The following is a 15639-nucleotide window of genomic DNA, read 5'->3' as shown; positions in this document are numbered from 1 at the left end:
CTTGCTGTCAGTTTGTAGAGAGTAACCTATTGTCTTGGCAAGAACCTAGGTTATAAGAACCTTGGGATTCCATTGGACCCCTTTATCCAGTAACCCAATTTTGGTATTAGAAACTTTAATTTATGGCAAGAGATGGCCAGTTGGGACTCTTTTCTCCCATTATTTGACAACTTCATATATTGATATCCATACTACCCCTAAAATGCCCCTTAATTTTAGCTGTATCTTCCCATATTCCCTCCCACAACCCCCTTTCCTCTCCTCTCTTGATCTCTCTGTTCCAGCTCTATGCCCATCAATCCATAATTATATATTCTATTTCCCTTTCCTGATAATATCTATATGTTCTTCTAAACGTTTACTCTATGCCTACCTTCAGTAGTTCTGTAGATTGTAGTTTGGTTATCACTGACTAATATAAGTAAATACTTAGCATATTTATTTTTCTGGGTTTGAGTTATCTCTCTCAGGATAATTTTCTCTAGTTCCATCCATTTGTCTGTAAATTTCATGATGTTATTTTTTTTAACAGCAGTATAATGCTTCATTGTGTAAATGTACCACATTTTATTCATCCACTCTTCTGTTGAAGGGCATCTAGAATGTTTCCAACTTTTGGTTATTATGAATAGTACAGCAATGAACATGGATAACCAAGTGTCTCTATGATAGAATGAAGTATCCTTTGGGCATATATACCAAAAATGGTATAGATGGATTGTAAGGCAGATCAATTCCCATCTTCCTGAGGAAATGCCACACTGATTTCCCTACTGGCTGTACAAGTTTACACTTTAACCAGTAATGGAGAAGTGTTCCCCTTATTCCATATCTTTGCCAGCATGAGCTGTGACTTGTTTATTCATCTCTAAATAAGCAGATTCTGCACATTTCAAAACTCATATTTTTCTTGCGAAGATATTTTCTTTACTTTTTATAATTCTATATGCATATAATGAAATATAATATTTTATTCCCAGAATAAAGCAATGGAATTTATAGCATTTCATCCAATACAACCTTTATGTTTCTGAGCATTTAATTCATCATGCCAGACAACTTAGACATGACTTTATTTCATATTTGAAGCCTTGCTAAGATAAGTTCTATGGGAACAAAGACTGCTTCATTTATTCTTGTGTCCTCCAATCTGCCTACCTAGGATCAGACATGCAGAAAATACTCAGTAATTATCTGTTGAAAGAAAGATACAAATAAATCTTAACCACGGTCCTTTTATGTTTAGGGAAATTACCATTCATGAAGAATAAACTACTTTCTATACACAGTTACTTTATCAAAGAAATGGGGCTTGAAATCACTTCTCTCTAGCCTCAATTTCCTAACTGTTCCCCAAGATAGGTGTTATTTTTTTTTAATAGTTTGGCTGTTTTATACAGTCTTCTAATGTTTTTACATGACTAAAATTTTGCTGGAATGTATTTGCAAAAAATCTAAAGGAATTTTATTTAATAACAAATGGTTCACTTGTTTGAAATTTATGTTTGTAGAAACTTAAATCTGTCTGATATTCAATAAGTCATTTATACAAAGTACTGTGTCGTATAGTGCTATGAAGTAGATAAGAACTGAAGAGTTGACTCAGAAAATGAGACTACTTAAGGAAATAAAGTTGTTGTGTATCTGGAAGTAATACTTGGTTTCATTTTACACACATGCATCCTACATAGCTGTGTACCTGGTGGCACCACTTTATCTTGAAGACTGGACTCCGAGAGCGGATGGCAGAGTCTCACCCTAACCCTCCTCATCTCAAACCCATTTAATCGAGTTCTCAAACTTTGTTGTATCCCAGTATCTTTTCATGGAAAATAGTAACACTATCACCACATCTTTGAATTATTGGGACTGTAATAGAAAAAAAATCACACATTTTTTGAAATAGTGTTTAAAATACAGTAAATGCTCTAAAATAAAGATATTAACATTATTATGAACATAATGGTGCTAGAACCAAATCTTACAACCTCCACACATGTCCCCACCACTTTCAGCTGGTGACCCTAGGTTTAAAAGATTAATTGTTATTTTTAAAGTGTTTCCAAAAGACAAAGCAAATTCAAATGACTTCTGAGAGCTGAAAGGTTATCATTATCTAAACTATTGTTCTTCTATGAGAGTTAAAGTTGACTGTGAGTTGATATCTGTATAACTATTGGGGTTACTACTATAAAAGGCTGGTAAAACTGGGTGACAGGAGGTGTGGACTTAAGTCCAGCATCTGTCGCTGGCTTGCTAATCATTTTGAGGTAGTTGCTCTTCTGAATTTCAGTGATCTTCTACTCTAATTGTAGTAAAAATGAAAAGGCTGGGAGAAATCCTAGAGACAAATTAATATCACAGGCTAATCAAAACTGTCGATAGCCACCAGAATTCAAAGTTTGATGGGAGTTGGATATGGGCTTGTGAGCATTTGGGGCTGATAGTGGGTCCTTTAAAAGTTCCATTAATCACAGGTACACCCACACACATAAAATAATGTGATAGCCATTAGCAATTAGGAAATCTATTTAAACAAATATGCTACTTCAGGAATTTCACAGCTTGGTGATTGTGTAACCCAGAACCTAGGTTCTGTGATACTTCTTATTCATCTACCCATCGCCCCCAAGAAGAGGCTTTTCATGCCTAGATGAAAAGCACTCACCAGTGAAATGGATACATACTGTATGTTGCTGAAAACAGCACACAGTAGCTTCCTTTTTCCCAAGATTCACTTTATATTATTTCAATGATCTATCATGAATCAAAGTCCAAAAAATTCCCTAAAATTTCTAGAAAATACAAATGCATATGTGTTCAATTATTCAGAGCAGTATGTAAAGAATCATCTCTTTATTTGGTTTATTCAAACTGTGTGATCACCTACCCATTTACCCTAGAAATCCTCTTGATTATGAGATGGGACTATCTTTTATCTCAGATATACATTGATAATATCTGAGTATTTTCTCTGTAGATAAAAGAGTCAACTGTGTAGTCATTCACACATTTCAGAATCCTTCAAAAACTTCTTCCATCTTCTTCCAACTTCCTTCTTCCCCACTTTTCATATCTTCCTCTTCCTCTGTATATAAGAGAAAGAATTTTGAATATGAAGTGTCTTGACATGACAGCACGTTCTATATGAATGAATGTATTGATCTCTAAATTTTAGTAGGAGATAACCATGCAGGCCTAAACACTGGAGCATGAAAGAGAACTAAAGCCAACCTTGAACCACCCTGAGAAGAATTAGGAGTAAGATGTTGCTTGCAAAATTCCACATCCTAAACCCTTCACTTATTAGAAGTATAAATCTATTGATTGGAAAGTTATCCATGAGAATAAAGATATGATTCAAATGAAATATTAGACAAATATCCTTTGTTTTAATTTTAACTCTTTGCTTCAAAGTGAATTTCATTGAATTTTCCATAAATAAATGTAAATGTAAATAAGTTTATTTCTATTCCTCTTGGCCATCCAATAATAAATCTATGGTTTTAGGCACCAGTTACTCATACATAAGTAGATAATATGGTTGTTGAAATGTCTTTGGTGGCCTTCAAGATGGGTCAGCAGGTAAGGGAGTTTGCTGAGCAAGCATAACATCATGAGTTTGAGCCTCAGAACCAGCATAAATGTGCAAGAAAATAAAACTGTTCTGCAATGGCTGTCCTCTGCCTTCCTCAAGCATAGGACATATGTGCCAACCTTCAAATGTACTGTAATAATAAATACATTTTAAAGATACACATAGGAATTTTAAAATGAGACTCCTGGTATCTGGAATTTCCTTTACAGATCTCTCATTTCTATTTCCACATTCCATTTATACATCTCTAAAACCCTGCTACTTTTCTCCTGCCCCACTCACATTTTGAACTGTTGTGATTTTCAACTACTGTCCTCATTAACCCAAGAATGTTTCTGCTCAACCTCCAGAACAATATGGCAAGTTTGCAAACTAATGCTCGTATTTTACTCATGCACAAATGTATAATATCCATGTACTGAGACCATGCTAACCAGCAAACAGACTGAGGCTGATCATCTTGTTCTGGGGGGAATCCACTAAGAAGGTCTGTGAAAGTTTATCCCACAAGCTAATCTACCCAGAACACACTGTTCTGGCCTACTTCAATCTGTAATGATTCACTTGTATGCAGTAAATCACTGATGACTGGAAAATCACTTGCACACTGTACTAGCAACTGTGGCAATACATATTCCCACAAACAGTGTGTCCTCCCAAATGGAAACAGAGTTCAACTCAGTTGTCAATTGAATAATAGTGATGGTTTCAAAAGCAACTGTTGGACTTTCATATATCACAGCTGCCCCCACATTGCAATCATCCCCCAGCTCGTGAAACAATTGCTTTTACCTGCCCTTCTTAGGAGCTGAGGAGAGATTTTCTCATTGCAACTCATTCTTTCCTACCCATAAAACATGTTATCCCTACCTTTTCAACATCTCATTTAGGCTTCATGGACATTGGTTTTCAATTTTAATCAAATACACTCATATTGAAAAATAATTTATTAATAACTTAATAAGTGGCTACTTGCATTCATTTATCTTCCCAGTCCCCTGAATGAACTAATTCCAACCTTGAATATTCACTTCACAGCCACAGTTGGTGGAAGATTTCCGTGAATTGCGCAAGACGTTAGAGGCCATGAACATGTTCAGTGCCAATCTGTGGTTCTTCTTTCTCCACCTTGCCCAGATCTTGATCTTGGAAGTCTCAGCATGGCTAATACTACGTCATTTTGGCAGCGGCTGGATTGTTACAATACTTATTTCCTTTCTTCTTACAGTGTCTCAGGTAAGCAGTTGCCCTGAGCTACAAGAGTGGCCTCTGAGAGAAGCTTGAGGGTTGTGATCCTTTTGTTTTTCACTTGAAAACTTCACATATGCATTCAACATGTCTTGATCACATTCACCCGTCATTGTCCACTCAGGATATGACTCATCTTCCTGCCAACTTCATGTCCTCCCTTTTAAATGGTAATTTTAACACATGATGTCCAATTAGAGCTGCCCATATGCACAGGGGTTTGGAATCAGCCATTGGAAGACTTGAAAACGACCAGTGGCCACACCTACAAATTAAATTTATTCTCCCTTTCCCAGAAGCCAAGTAACCTCTCAGCTAGAATGGTGCTGTAATTTTTAACTGGCTTGATCGTGTTCTGGTTGTAACCATAGCTGCTGTGTGTTCATGTGTGTAACATGTATTTCATATCCAGAGGACAACAGTTCACATCTCTCTTCTTCATGCTCCATTTCCTACATCCTTTCTGTCCTCTCTACTGTAATGTTCTCTATCCTACTTAGTTGTGCTGGTACACATCTTGACATATTACTCATATTACTCATAAGCTTTAATAGCTTTCCAAAGTGTTGGACTCCAGTTCTCTCATCTATTAGTTGACGACAACAGTGAAAATGGAATTATTATGAAGAAAACTAAGCAAGTTAATTTTTAAACAAGCTAGCACAGCATCTAGCATATGGTAATGGTTAAATAAATGGCAATTGATATTATTCCCCCTATTTTATCCTGACTTTAATAACTAAAATTCTATCCTCAGCCATATCACATCAACCTCTATCTTTCACTAATCAATCCACTAACATTTATAAATACATCAACCCATGAATTCTTCAAGGGAAAATTACATCATAATATATAAGAATAAAATAACACAGGCGTTTCAACATAAATAACATCAGCAACTGGCACTTATCGGAGCATTTGATGAATCTTTGTTAAGTTATATATGCATGTCCAAATACTTGTGCCCTCATATGAGCCCAGGATTTGTACAGATATAAAAGGAAATTCCACGTTCCTTGTTCTTAATGAAGGTGTCCTCCAGGACTGAGAGAACCGCCCAACTGAACACACTGAATAGTAAAAGGGGGGAAGCACTGCCAACAAAGGACACACAGGCTCCTGAAACCAGAAGGAAAGTTCATTCTCAGTGGAACAACTCAGGAAGCGTTTCTAAAGATGAAAGAGTAATGTTTCCAAATCCCAGAATTTTTACATCAATATATTTCTTGAAAAGTCAAACTTCTTTACTCTTTAGGAAGTAATTTTTGGAAACAAATATTCATTTCATACTTAGCATTAACTTGACACTTTACAGTAAGTAAATTAGATGACAGTCTTATGAGTTTGACATTATACCCAGGGGGGATCAAACAGATTGCTGAGGATCAAAACTGCTGTATAACTTGACCAGAGTTATCAGCTCTGATAAGTATTGAAGATCCCAAACTTATTAGACACTAATGCCTATTCATGGTCTTTCTACTCCAACACAGAAGATGTCAAAGAGTGACAATGAAAGAGCTTGAGGCAGGAAGAACCAGTTGCAAATATATAGATAGAGGTTATAGAGATAGTGATATATGAAGGAGATTGAAAATAAACTTGAGTGAGCTCAAAGAAGGTCTCCCAATATTCTGCTAGGCTTGCAATCTACTTGTGGGCTTGATAGTCCTTCTTTGTAACTTCTCTAACCGCCTTTTCTTTCTTAGGCTCAAAGTTCATTTTTACAACATGACATAGGACACCTTTCCATGTTTAAGAAGTCCAAGTGGAACCATCTAATGCACAAATTTGTAATGTGTCATCTCAAGGTAAAGGATGTGGGGAAGTGTGATGAAGATTGATTGCAACTCCCTAACACAGAGGTTGCTTTGTCTTGCTTATGTACTCGAAGCAGCAAAACTTGTTATAACATGTATTTATAAGATAAGTTATATACGTATAATATTTAATATAACACCATAAAACACATAGCAAAATCAAATTGTTAAAGTTTAAGAGGAAAATGTTTAGTGTTTTTACTGTTATTGTTATTACTCTGATCAACTATTTGGCTCAATTCGCATTGCTCTAGGGAATGTATACAAATTCTTCATATCTAGCTATGCACTATAAAATCATGAACAGGAATCTTCTTAGAATGGATGTGAAATTTTTTCTTGGAGAACTCAGCAGACCTAGTTAATCATGAAAGGTTGAGACTGAAAATGTCAGAAGACAAATAGCAAATAAGATAAAAGAATAGTTGAAAAAGGTTAGGTGATTCCATTTAAAAGGTGGATTACGAAACTCAGACTTCTGCAAAAAGCAAGAACTAATAACAAAAACTGACATTATTTTCTGAAAAGGGTATGTGTTATCTTATGTAGCATCAAGTGAGTTCCTAGACACGGTTCTTCACTAAGCTTCTGTGCATGAATGAGTGAAGGAACAAAGGAACAATGTGGTAGGATGGCAGCGTTAAGGGATTTGGTCCCTGACAGTGCTCAGTATGTCATCCCAAGATCATCATGTCTGTCTCTGACCTTTAGCATCCTGTAACATTAGGAGATAAGCTACATCTCTGTTTTTCTTTAACTATGTACATCTTTCTTACCATGTACTCTGGCTCAGAAGGTGAGAAAATGTCCTCCAGTCAAGAAATCTCAAACAAATTCTCCCACTCAAGCTAGAGCCTCCTAGGAAAAGCTAGAACCCACTCATATTGCTTTTTCTTTCATAACATACTGTCTCTTTATATTACTTCTTAAAGATGGCTACTTGGTTTCCCAGACTAAAAATAGGCAACTAATTAGTGGAGTAAAGGAGTACTGGAGCCAAAACATTGGAGAGCAATGAGCAGCAGCCATGGGCAGCAAGTGATAATGGATGGTGGGCAGGAATTTGATGGTAAAATTTGCCAGATGCCAAGTGCAGAGCAATCTCCCTAGAAATGCTTGTAAGACTTCTGTAAGACTCACGAGATGAATATTACCTTATACCTGTTTTTCAGATAAAATGAGTCTTCAAAGGGGTTGACTATTTAAGCAATGTCTAGGAAATGATTAATTAGAGAAACTAACACCACAGTAGTGAATAGTGTAGGCCAGAGTGGGGTTCTCAATTTGAATTATCATTTGAAGGACACTGAGAATCTTGGTAAATGTAGGCATGCCTAGACTATTAAACATGATTTATTTTATTTTATTTTCAGTGGGGGTTGGGTGTTAGTAAGGGTGAAGCTCATCTCAGATGATTCTAACCTAGAGCCAGTACTGAGAACTACTATTCCAACAACAAACCTTCTTGCACTGAAACTCAGACTCCTGTGAACTGGGTCACTTTGAACAAGTTATTTAATGTGTTTGAACTTAATTTCTTCACTGAACAAAAAATGAAGAAGGATAGATAAAAGCTTTAACCTGTGGGATTTTTATCAGCTATATGTGATACTTGTGTGTCATGTGTAACACAATGCCCAGAAACAGTCATGTCAGCTGCTGCTAATATTAGGAACAATATTTTCACAACCAAAATAAGGATCCAAACTAAATAAGAAAAATGTTTGATCATGATAGTAATAATACCTAGATTATAAGTCAGACTATGATTAGTTTACAGAAACCACGTGCTCTTAGCCACTATCATTCACTATATGGAGCCATAACTAGGCTAAGCAATGGAATTCAACTTTGAGTTACTATTAGAAATATGTCTGCCCATCAAAACAAAGAAGTAATTGTCACATTGTATGAAACTATTTATTTAATCAGATAATTTCTAGATATATTTTCTTCCTTGCTTGTAGCCACCATTGCTAAGGAGATGAGTTTTCTGAATTCACTTTGAAATATCACAAAATAAAAATAAAGGCATTTTCCCTATCATTACGAGCTTTGGGTAGTGAAGTGTACGTGTTTCCTCCCCTGTGCTCAGAAGACAGAATAATTAAGAAATTTTTCCTCAAGGTAATTGGCACCAATTACCAAGGTTTGGTCCCAATTAATTCCAGAGAGTTCCACCCTTGCTTGTTGCTTTTAAAGTCAATGTTTTCCCACTAACCCAATTTTACACATAAGTCTTTCTATACTACATCTCTAAAAGATAGTTTTATGATTTGAAATGTATATCTTTGGTGACTCCTAACTTGAATGAGAAAATGGGAAATAGTTCTAAAAGCAGAGCCAGAATGCTTTGCCTTTTTGCTAGCAAAGCCAGTGAGTGATTCATGAACAAGGTAAATGTAGGCTTCAACATGTACAGAAGAGAAAATTACTTGTGGGGTGGTAAAGTAGGCGGAAAGGAGATGGCAACAAAAATTATAAGCAGCAACATCCCCTGCTCTTACAATCATTACAATTCTAAATTTCAAAACTAGGCTTAACCTCAGTTTCCCTTACAACTAAGAAAATCATGGATAGCACTGAAGTTATTATTCAGTGTGTGTGTGTGTGTGTGTGTGTGTGTCTGTGTGTGTGTCTGTGTGCAAGTGCATGTGTGTATACATGTGTGCCTATGTGTATGCACATATGTATGTGTTTGTTCATATATGTGTTCTAACATACACAGTATACAGACATTCAAATACCCTGTCTAAAAATGAACAATGAAATCTCTATATATTTTGAATTCTCATGTATTACAGATTGAGTATTCTTAATTAAAAGATCAAATACCAAATATGAGGTATTTCAAAATCTAAATATTTTTAACACCAAGATGGTTCCAGGAATAGAAATTTTCATACCATGAAACTTCCTTTCAATTCTCTCAAAATTATTTTAAATGCTAATTAAATATATCCCCAGGATCAGGTGTATATGAGACAAATGAATTTTATGTTTATACTTAACTCTCATGTTCATATCTCATTTTATATGTACAAGTATTCCAAAGAGGTTTTTAAAATTAAATTAAAAATACTACTGGCCCTAACATTTGATATAGACATGTAACTTTTTCTAAGATCTTCCTATATGAACATTTCCAAATAGTAAGAATACAGTATGATGATAGAGATAATGGAGCAGGAAAATTGGGATTACAACCTGGCCTGACTACAGCCCATGACTATATCCTAAAATAATCTGGTGGGAGGGAAGAGGAGATGTCAGGAAGTTACTTCCTGTAATCTTGCAGAACTACATCCATTTCCTGGTTGAGGAAATTTCCAAATTCATACACCTAGTAGATGGTCAAGCAAGAATTTAAGTTCCAATTGACTTCAATCCAAAGACTAGGTTTTTTTTCCTGCACTGAATGAAGGGCATAACTTAGGAATAAGGACTGGCCTAAGGACGATCTGTGTAGAACTGTCCCAGGATAGCCACATATGGTAGTAAAATTCCTCCCCTGCTCATGAAAAAATCTCCTTCATCTCCAGTAAGAGTGTTTTCTAGACACAGGGGTTCAGGTAGAACTGGTTGTTTAGATCACACCCATCATTATGTTAGCCACCATTCTAACCTCTAGGGCTTTGTGGTATTAAGATCTGTTCTCTGATTTACTGTGCATTAAAACCTGTCTCCCATGTTACCAGTTACCACAGGTAGTCATTGCCTAAAAGTGTACAGTCAGCTGATAGAAGAGGCCAAAATATCAGCTGTGGGAAGAGATCATTTTAAAAGAGAACCACTTCTTATCATGTTGAGTTTGGCTGTCAACTGTTCCCATCAGATTGTATATGGCTAGCGTGGGAACCTTCTCACATCACGTCTTACTTAGCATCACAGGTACCTACCTAGATCAGAATCTGATATGCTTCAAAATAAATAGGAAATGAGTGAATAAGAGAGTGGATGTGAAACCTGAAAAGTATAACTTGACAGGAGTAGGAAAGACTGTAATGGAACACAACTCTGACATAAGCAATCCTAGAGGGAGATATCTGGAAAGTGACTCCTGAGGCAGTCAGGAAACAGATACAAACCGGAGCTCGATCTTCCACTGGAAAAGTGTTAGAGAGTGTTGGAGGGAAATGGAATACAATGTCCCACTCTTTATGTCTGTGAGTGGTAGATAATCATTATGTCTCATATTAGAGCTTCCAGAAAGATTATGGGAAAGTGGGGCTAATGCTTACAACTTTCTCAAATCATTCTCATCATGTTTGGCAGAAATAATATATAAGCTACATGAAGATGACATCACAAGGCCAAGGAGCCTGCTTCTCGATGGTGTCCTTTAGGCATAACAAGAAAAATGAATTCACAGACTCTCAACAATAAGGTTATCTAAACGATACCAGCATAATGATAACACCAGTGGATAGGACAATATGGACATGGGAAATTCTGCAAGGTTCTACCCCTAGATAAAGAGCTATATGTGATCGAGAGAGAGAGAATCAGTTTCCTCCAGGGACAAGCTCCCTCATAGATTATTCAGACACAAGTAATCAGCACTCAACACAGGTACATATGAATAACCCTAAATGGACTCTGTAGGCTATATAAGTATGCATATGAGTATTAAGTGTATAGGTGTGCACATATATACATGTGTATATATGTAACAATAATAATTTTCATGAATTTGGGAGAGTAGGGGACACAAGAGTAGTTGGGGGTTTAGTATGGTGTAGATAGATACGATGTTGAGGTATAAAATTTCCAAAATAAACAAAATTTAAATGATATCATTCACCTTAAATTTTATATAGTCATACTTAAACTGCCTATTTATAGCTATAATATGATAAAATATTATGGCTCAAATCTGTGACTAACATAAAAGTTAGTGAAATATTTTGTCTTTAATTTTTACATTGATTCTTCAAATTGAATCTTGAGACATAATTTGTCTAACCATATACAGTTAGTAGCTCATATTGGACAGAGCTGATGTAAAATATGTATACATTAATTATTAAGACATGGTAAATATGCAATAAAATATTATTGCTATTTATTTTTCTATAATCAATTGACACAAATGAGAAGAAATTGGGTTTCTCAAAGAGTCAATATTATATCTCCTTGAGCTATCCATTGAACTAAGTGTCACCACGCTCAGTTGGAATTGAGCTTCAACAAGGATGAGTGGATTGTAAAACCTACACATTGGCATTTAAAAGCCAGTATATGAAAGCAGATTGAGAGACCTCATAATCTTTTGCTTTATTAAAACTCTCAAACTTAGAGTAAGAGAGAAAACATCACTAACAGCTTAATCAAAGATGATTCTAGCTTGGCACCCGCAAAAATGTTTTTATTCTCATTTATTTTTATAGGAGAGCATTGAGCTGGGACTTACAATGATCTGAGTATATTTCTCCAGGAAGAACACTTGAAAATCATGATTCTTTGAAATATTCATTGAAGTCTCATATATAGGGCCACTTTTCTCCCAGAAATAATTAAAATCTTGGCTGTGAGATTCGTTTATGTGTCAAATAGGAATAAGAATCAAATCACTGTTCCATCTACCTTCAGAATCATTTCTTAGATTATGCTCTTATACAAGAAGGCTAGAAAACCATTCCAGATGAGGAGATTGTTTCCATTCTCACCTGTTCTTTTTAGCTTGCAGTGTGTTCTTGAATTAGAAAAGTCCTTCTTCCTAAACTAATTGCCTTTTTCTAATAAGTCATCCTGTGGCCCAGCAGCAGCAGCAGCAACAGCAGCAGCAACTAGAGAAGCCAAATCTCTTATTTTCACGTTGAAGATACAGAACACTCCAACAATGAGGGTGACTTGGGGGAAATTTTTCTGTTTGTTAATGAGTTCTGTCTTCTCCTCAGGGCCTGTCAGCTGATTGGTGGAATTATCGACACTTCCAACATCATGTTAAACCAAATATCTACCCCAAGGATCCAGACATTGATGTGGGCCCACTTTTTCTGCTTGGAGATACTCAGCCTATAAAGGTGCATTTAACACTACCATCAACATTAAGAAAATATCCCTGGAAGTGGCCCCTTATCACAGAAAGATAATCACAAAGGTTCTCAAAGCTCTTCTCTCCCTTTTAATGTCCATATATAGATCTGACATTTTAAGGATAAAAGCATTTTACGAGTGATGACTCTCTGACCATAAAGGTCACTTAGTGCAGGCTCCCAGAGCAGAAGACACAATAACCTGTGTCACCCTGCTTGAGCAACCCCAATGATAGGTTCACTTCTAGTGCTTATCACTATCTATGAGGCAACATAAACAATTCTCAAGCAGTAGAATCAGGCGACGAAGACCAACATTAGTTTTCAAAGCAAGATGGAGAGATGCTCACTGAGAGAAAATATTTCATTGCATTTGGTTAAGACTAGGCTGCAAACATCTCAACGCTGGTTAACTGAACTCACTCTAGTCTAGTTCAAAGAAGCGATATTATTTTAGTTCATGTTCATTTTGGTGTGTTTGCTTTATATGAACCACATTGCCCAATGATGCCTGTAATCTCACGCACAATTTGGACACTCAAAACCTAGACTGTTTAAGTGTTATGCTGAATTTTTCAGTCATGGATTTTTCTTTAAAATCTCAATTTGAGTCTATTTAAATTACTTGAGACTATTTAAATTACTAAATTTTTATACAAAATAGAGTGTTTCTTAAACAAAAGAGGCATACTGATTAAAGCAAAGCTTTATCCCTCCTCTAGGAGAATGGTAGCTCCTGAAAATCACATACTTTCAACACAGGTCTCTGTCTCTATTTTCTAGAACTTTGGGGTATTAGAAAATGTGATTCCATCCTTGTTGTTTGTTGTCTATGCCTGTCTTACACAGAACCCAAAGACTGTGTAACTTTTAGAAATTTTTCTTTTCTTAGCTTTTACGGATTTATTTCTGCCCCAAGTAAAGTAGAAAACGAAGGTTCTTGCTAATATATGTGTTAAAGATGATATAGCTGTCTCTTGTGAGGCTATGCCGGGACCTAGCAAACACAGAAGTGGATGCTCACAGTCAGCTATTGGATGGATCACAGGGTCCCCAATGAAGGAGCTAGAGAAAGTACCCAAGGAGCTAAAGGGATCTGCAACCCTATAGGTGGAACAACAATATGAACTAACCAGTACCCCCAGAACTCTCTGGGACTAAACTGCCAACCAAAGAAAACACATGGTAGGACTCATGGCTCTAGCTGCATATGTATCAGAAGATGACCTAGTTGGCCATCAGTGGAAAGAGAGGCCCATTGGTCTTGCAAACTTTATATGCCCTAGTACAGGGGAACGCAAGGGCCAAGAAGTGGTAGTGTGGGGGGGGGGGGGGGGGGGGGGGGGGGGGTTTGGGGAACTTATGGGGTAGCATTGGAAATGTAAATGAAGAAAATAACTAATTAATTTAAAAAAAGGATTTACAAAGTTAATTAAAAAAATTAATATAAATTCAAAAAAAATGATGTTACCTATTATCACAAATTGATTGCTTTTGACAATAGCTCTACAAAAACTTTGATTCCCTTGATGCTTGTGGACTTGTGTGCTCATCACTAGAGTAGTGTTACATTGGTGTCTGTGATATCCTCTCTTGAGCATAGGAAGTTTGTCCATGGAGCACCATCTAAGGCACCTTCTAGACAGCTGTGCTTAGTGTACATGCTGACACTTCACAAATACAGAAGCCACCTCTATAAATTCTAAAAGCTACCTGTGCCATTCATAGACACTATAGTTCAAAGCATGACTTACAGTTATTCCATCTCTGAAACTCAGTGGTGTAGCTGCACAGCAGTGGTATTTCTTCTGAGTTATGAGCTTTTCCTTTCATATATCTTTCCTGAAACTCTTCCTAACCCTTCTTTCAAACAATGTTCTTAACCCACATTGAATGAATCTTCAATATCTTCTGTCTATGTCCAGAGAGACTTACTGTCCTTCTTCACTGTATTGTTCAGCCAGTCTATCTACGTTTACCAAGTCTCAAGTATGTTCCACATTATCCCTTTTTCTCATTTCTCACTAGTTAGTTTTTTGGAGACTTGAGAGCATTTATAGATATTTCCTCATACTTTTTCATTTTTATGGTAACAAAATGAGAAGATAACTGCATGATCGAGATAAATGAAGATACCTGTATATAAGAGAGGGAGGAACAACTGAATAAAATGAGTAGAAGACATTCTCTAGTGTTGTAGTTGAGTCAGAGGGTGAACCGAGTGTGTGTGAATTGTCATGCTCTCATGTAAGCTTTCAATGAATGTCAGCTACATACTAGAGATATACAAACGTCAGTGCTGTGTCTCCTGACAAAGTAATTGCTACCATTGTGTCCTGAGCACAGGTCAAATTGACCAAGGAAAAACCCAACAAGTGAACCAAATTCTAGTTTATGAATGGAATCTTATAGTTATACATCATGAGTAATTATATAAGATGTTTGTAAAAATATTATATATACTATCATGATGACTTAGAAATACTAAGATGAAATTGAAATCTATGATGAGAATATAAAGGATAAAAGATAGATAGACAGGCTGGATCATGTATGTCCTTTTTATCAAAAAAAAAAAAACATTTAATAAGCATCCATTGGATGAAGGGGGAGAGATAGTGCATGATGTTCAATCCAGGCTCTAAGCACTACAGTCTTAAGAAGAGCTTAAAGGCTCCACAGAAATATAGATTTTGAAATTAACATTGCACATAAAAGGAAAACATTTCAGAGTTTTTAAAAAATCACAAAAGGAAAACTAATTTTATATTCTATTAGATAAGAATTTTTATTTTTTTTTTTTTTTGCAGAATTCTACCATACCTTTATTTTTTTTTCCAATTTATTTTTTTTAATTAGGTATTTTCTTCATTTACATTTCAAATGCTATCCCCAAAGTCCCCCTGACCCCCCTCCCACTCCCCTACCCACC

The 15639-nt window shown here is 36.1% G+C and overlaps 1 protein-coding gene across 1 annotated transcript in view; it reads left to right on the top strand.

Annotated features, from left to right (window-relative positions):
* LOC110289969 (fatty acid desaturase 2-like protein FADS2P1) overlaps window positions 1–15639 on the top strand; it is a 38207-nt gene that overhangs the window by 12968 nt on the left and 9600 nt on the right. Inside the window, exons 3-5 of the mRNA XM_021156410.1 lie at window positions 4637–4834; window positions 6559–6660; window positions 12570–12695. Coding sequence (XP_021012069.1) covers window positions 4637–4834; window positions 6559–6660; window positions 12570–12695 — 426 coding nt within the window. The remainder of the gene's footprint in view (window positions 1–4636; window positions 4835–6558; window positions 6661–12569; window positions 12696–15639) is intronic.

This window comes from Mus caroli, chromosome 2 (assembly GCF_900094665.2).
Source record: "Mus caroli chromosome 2, CAROLI_EIJ_v1.1, whole genome shotgun sequence".
Classification (NCBI taxonomy): domain Eukaryota; kingdom Metazoa; phylum Chordata; class Mammalia; order Rodentia; family Muridae; genus Mus; species Mus caroli.
This window is presented reverse-complemented; position numbering and strand designations above follow the sequence as displayed.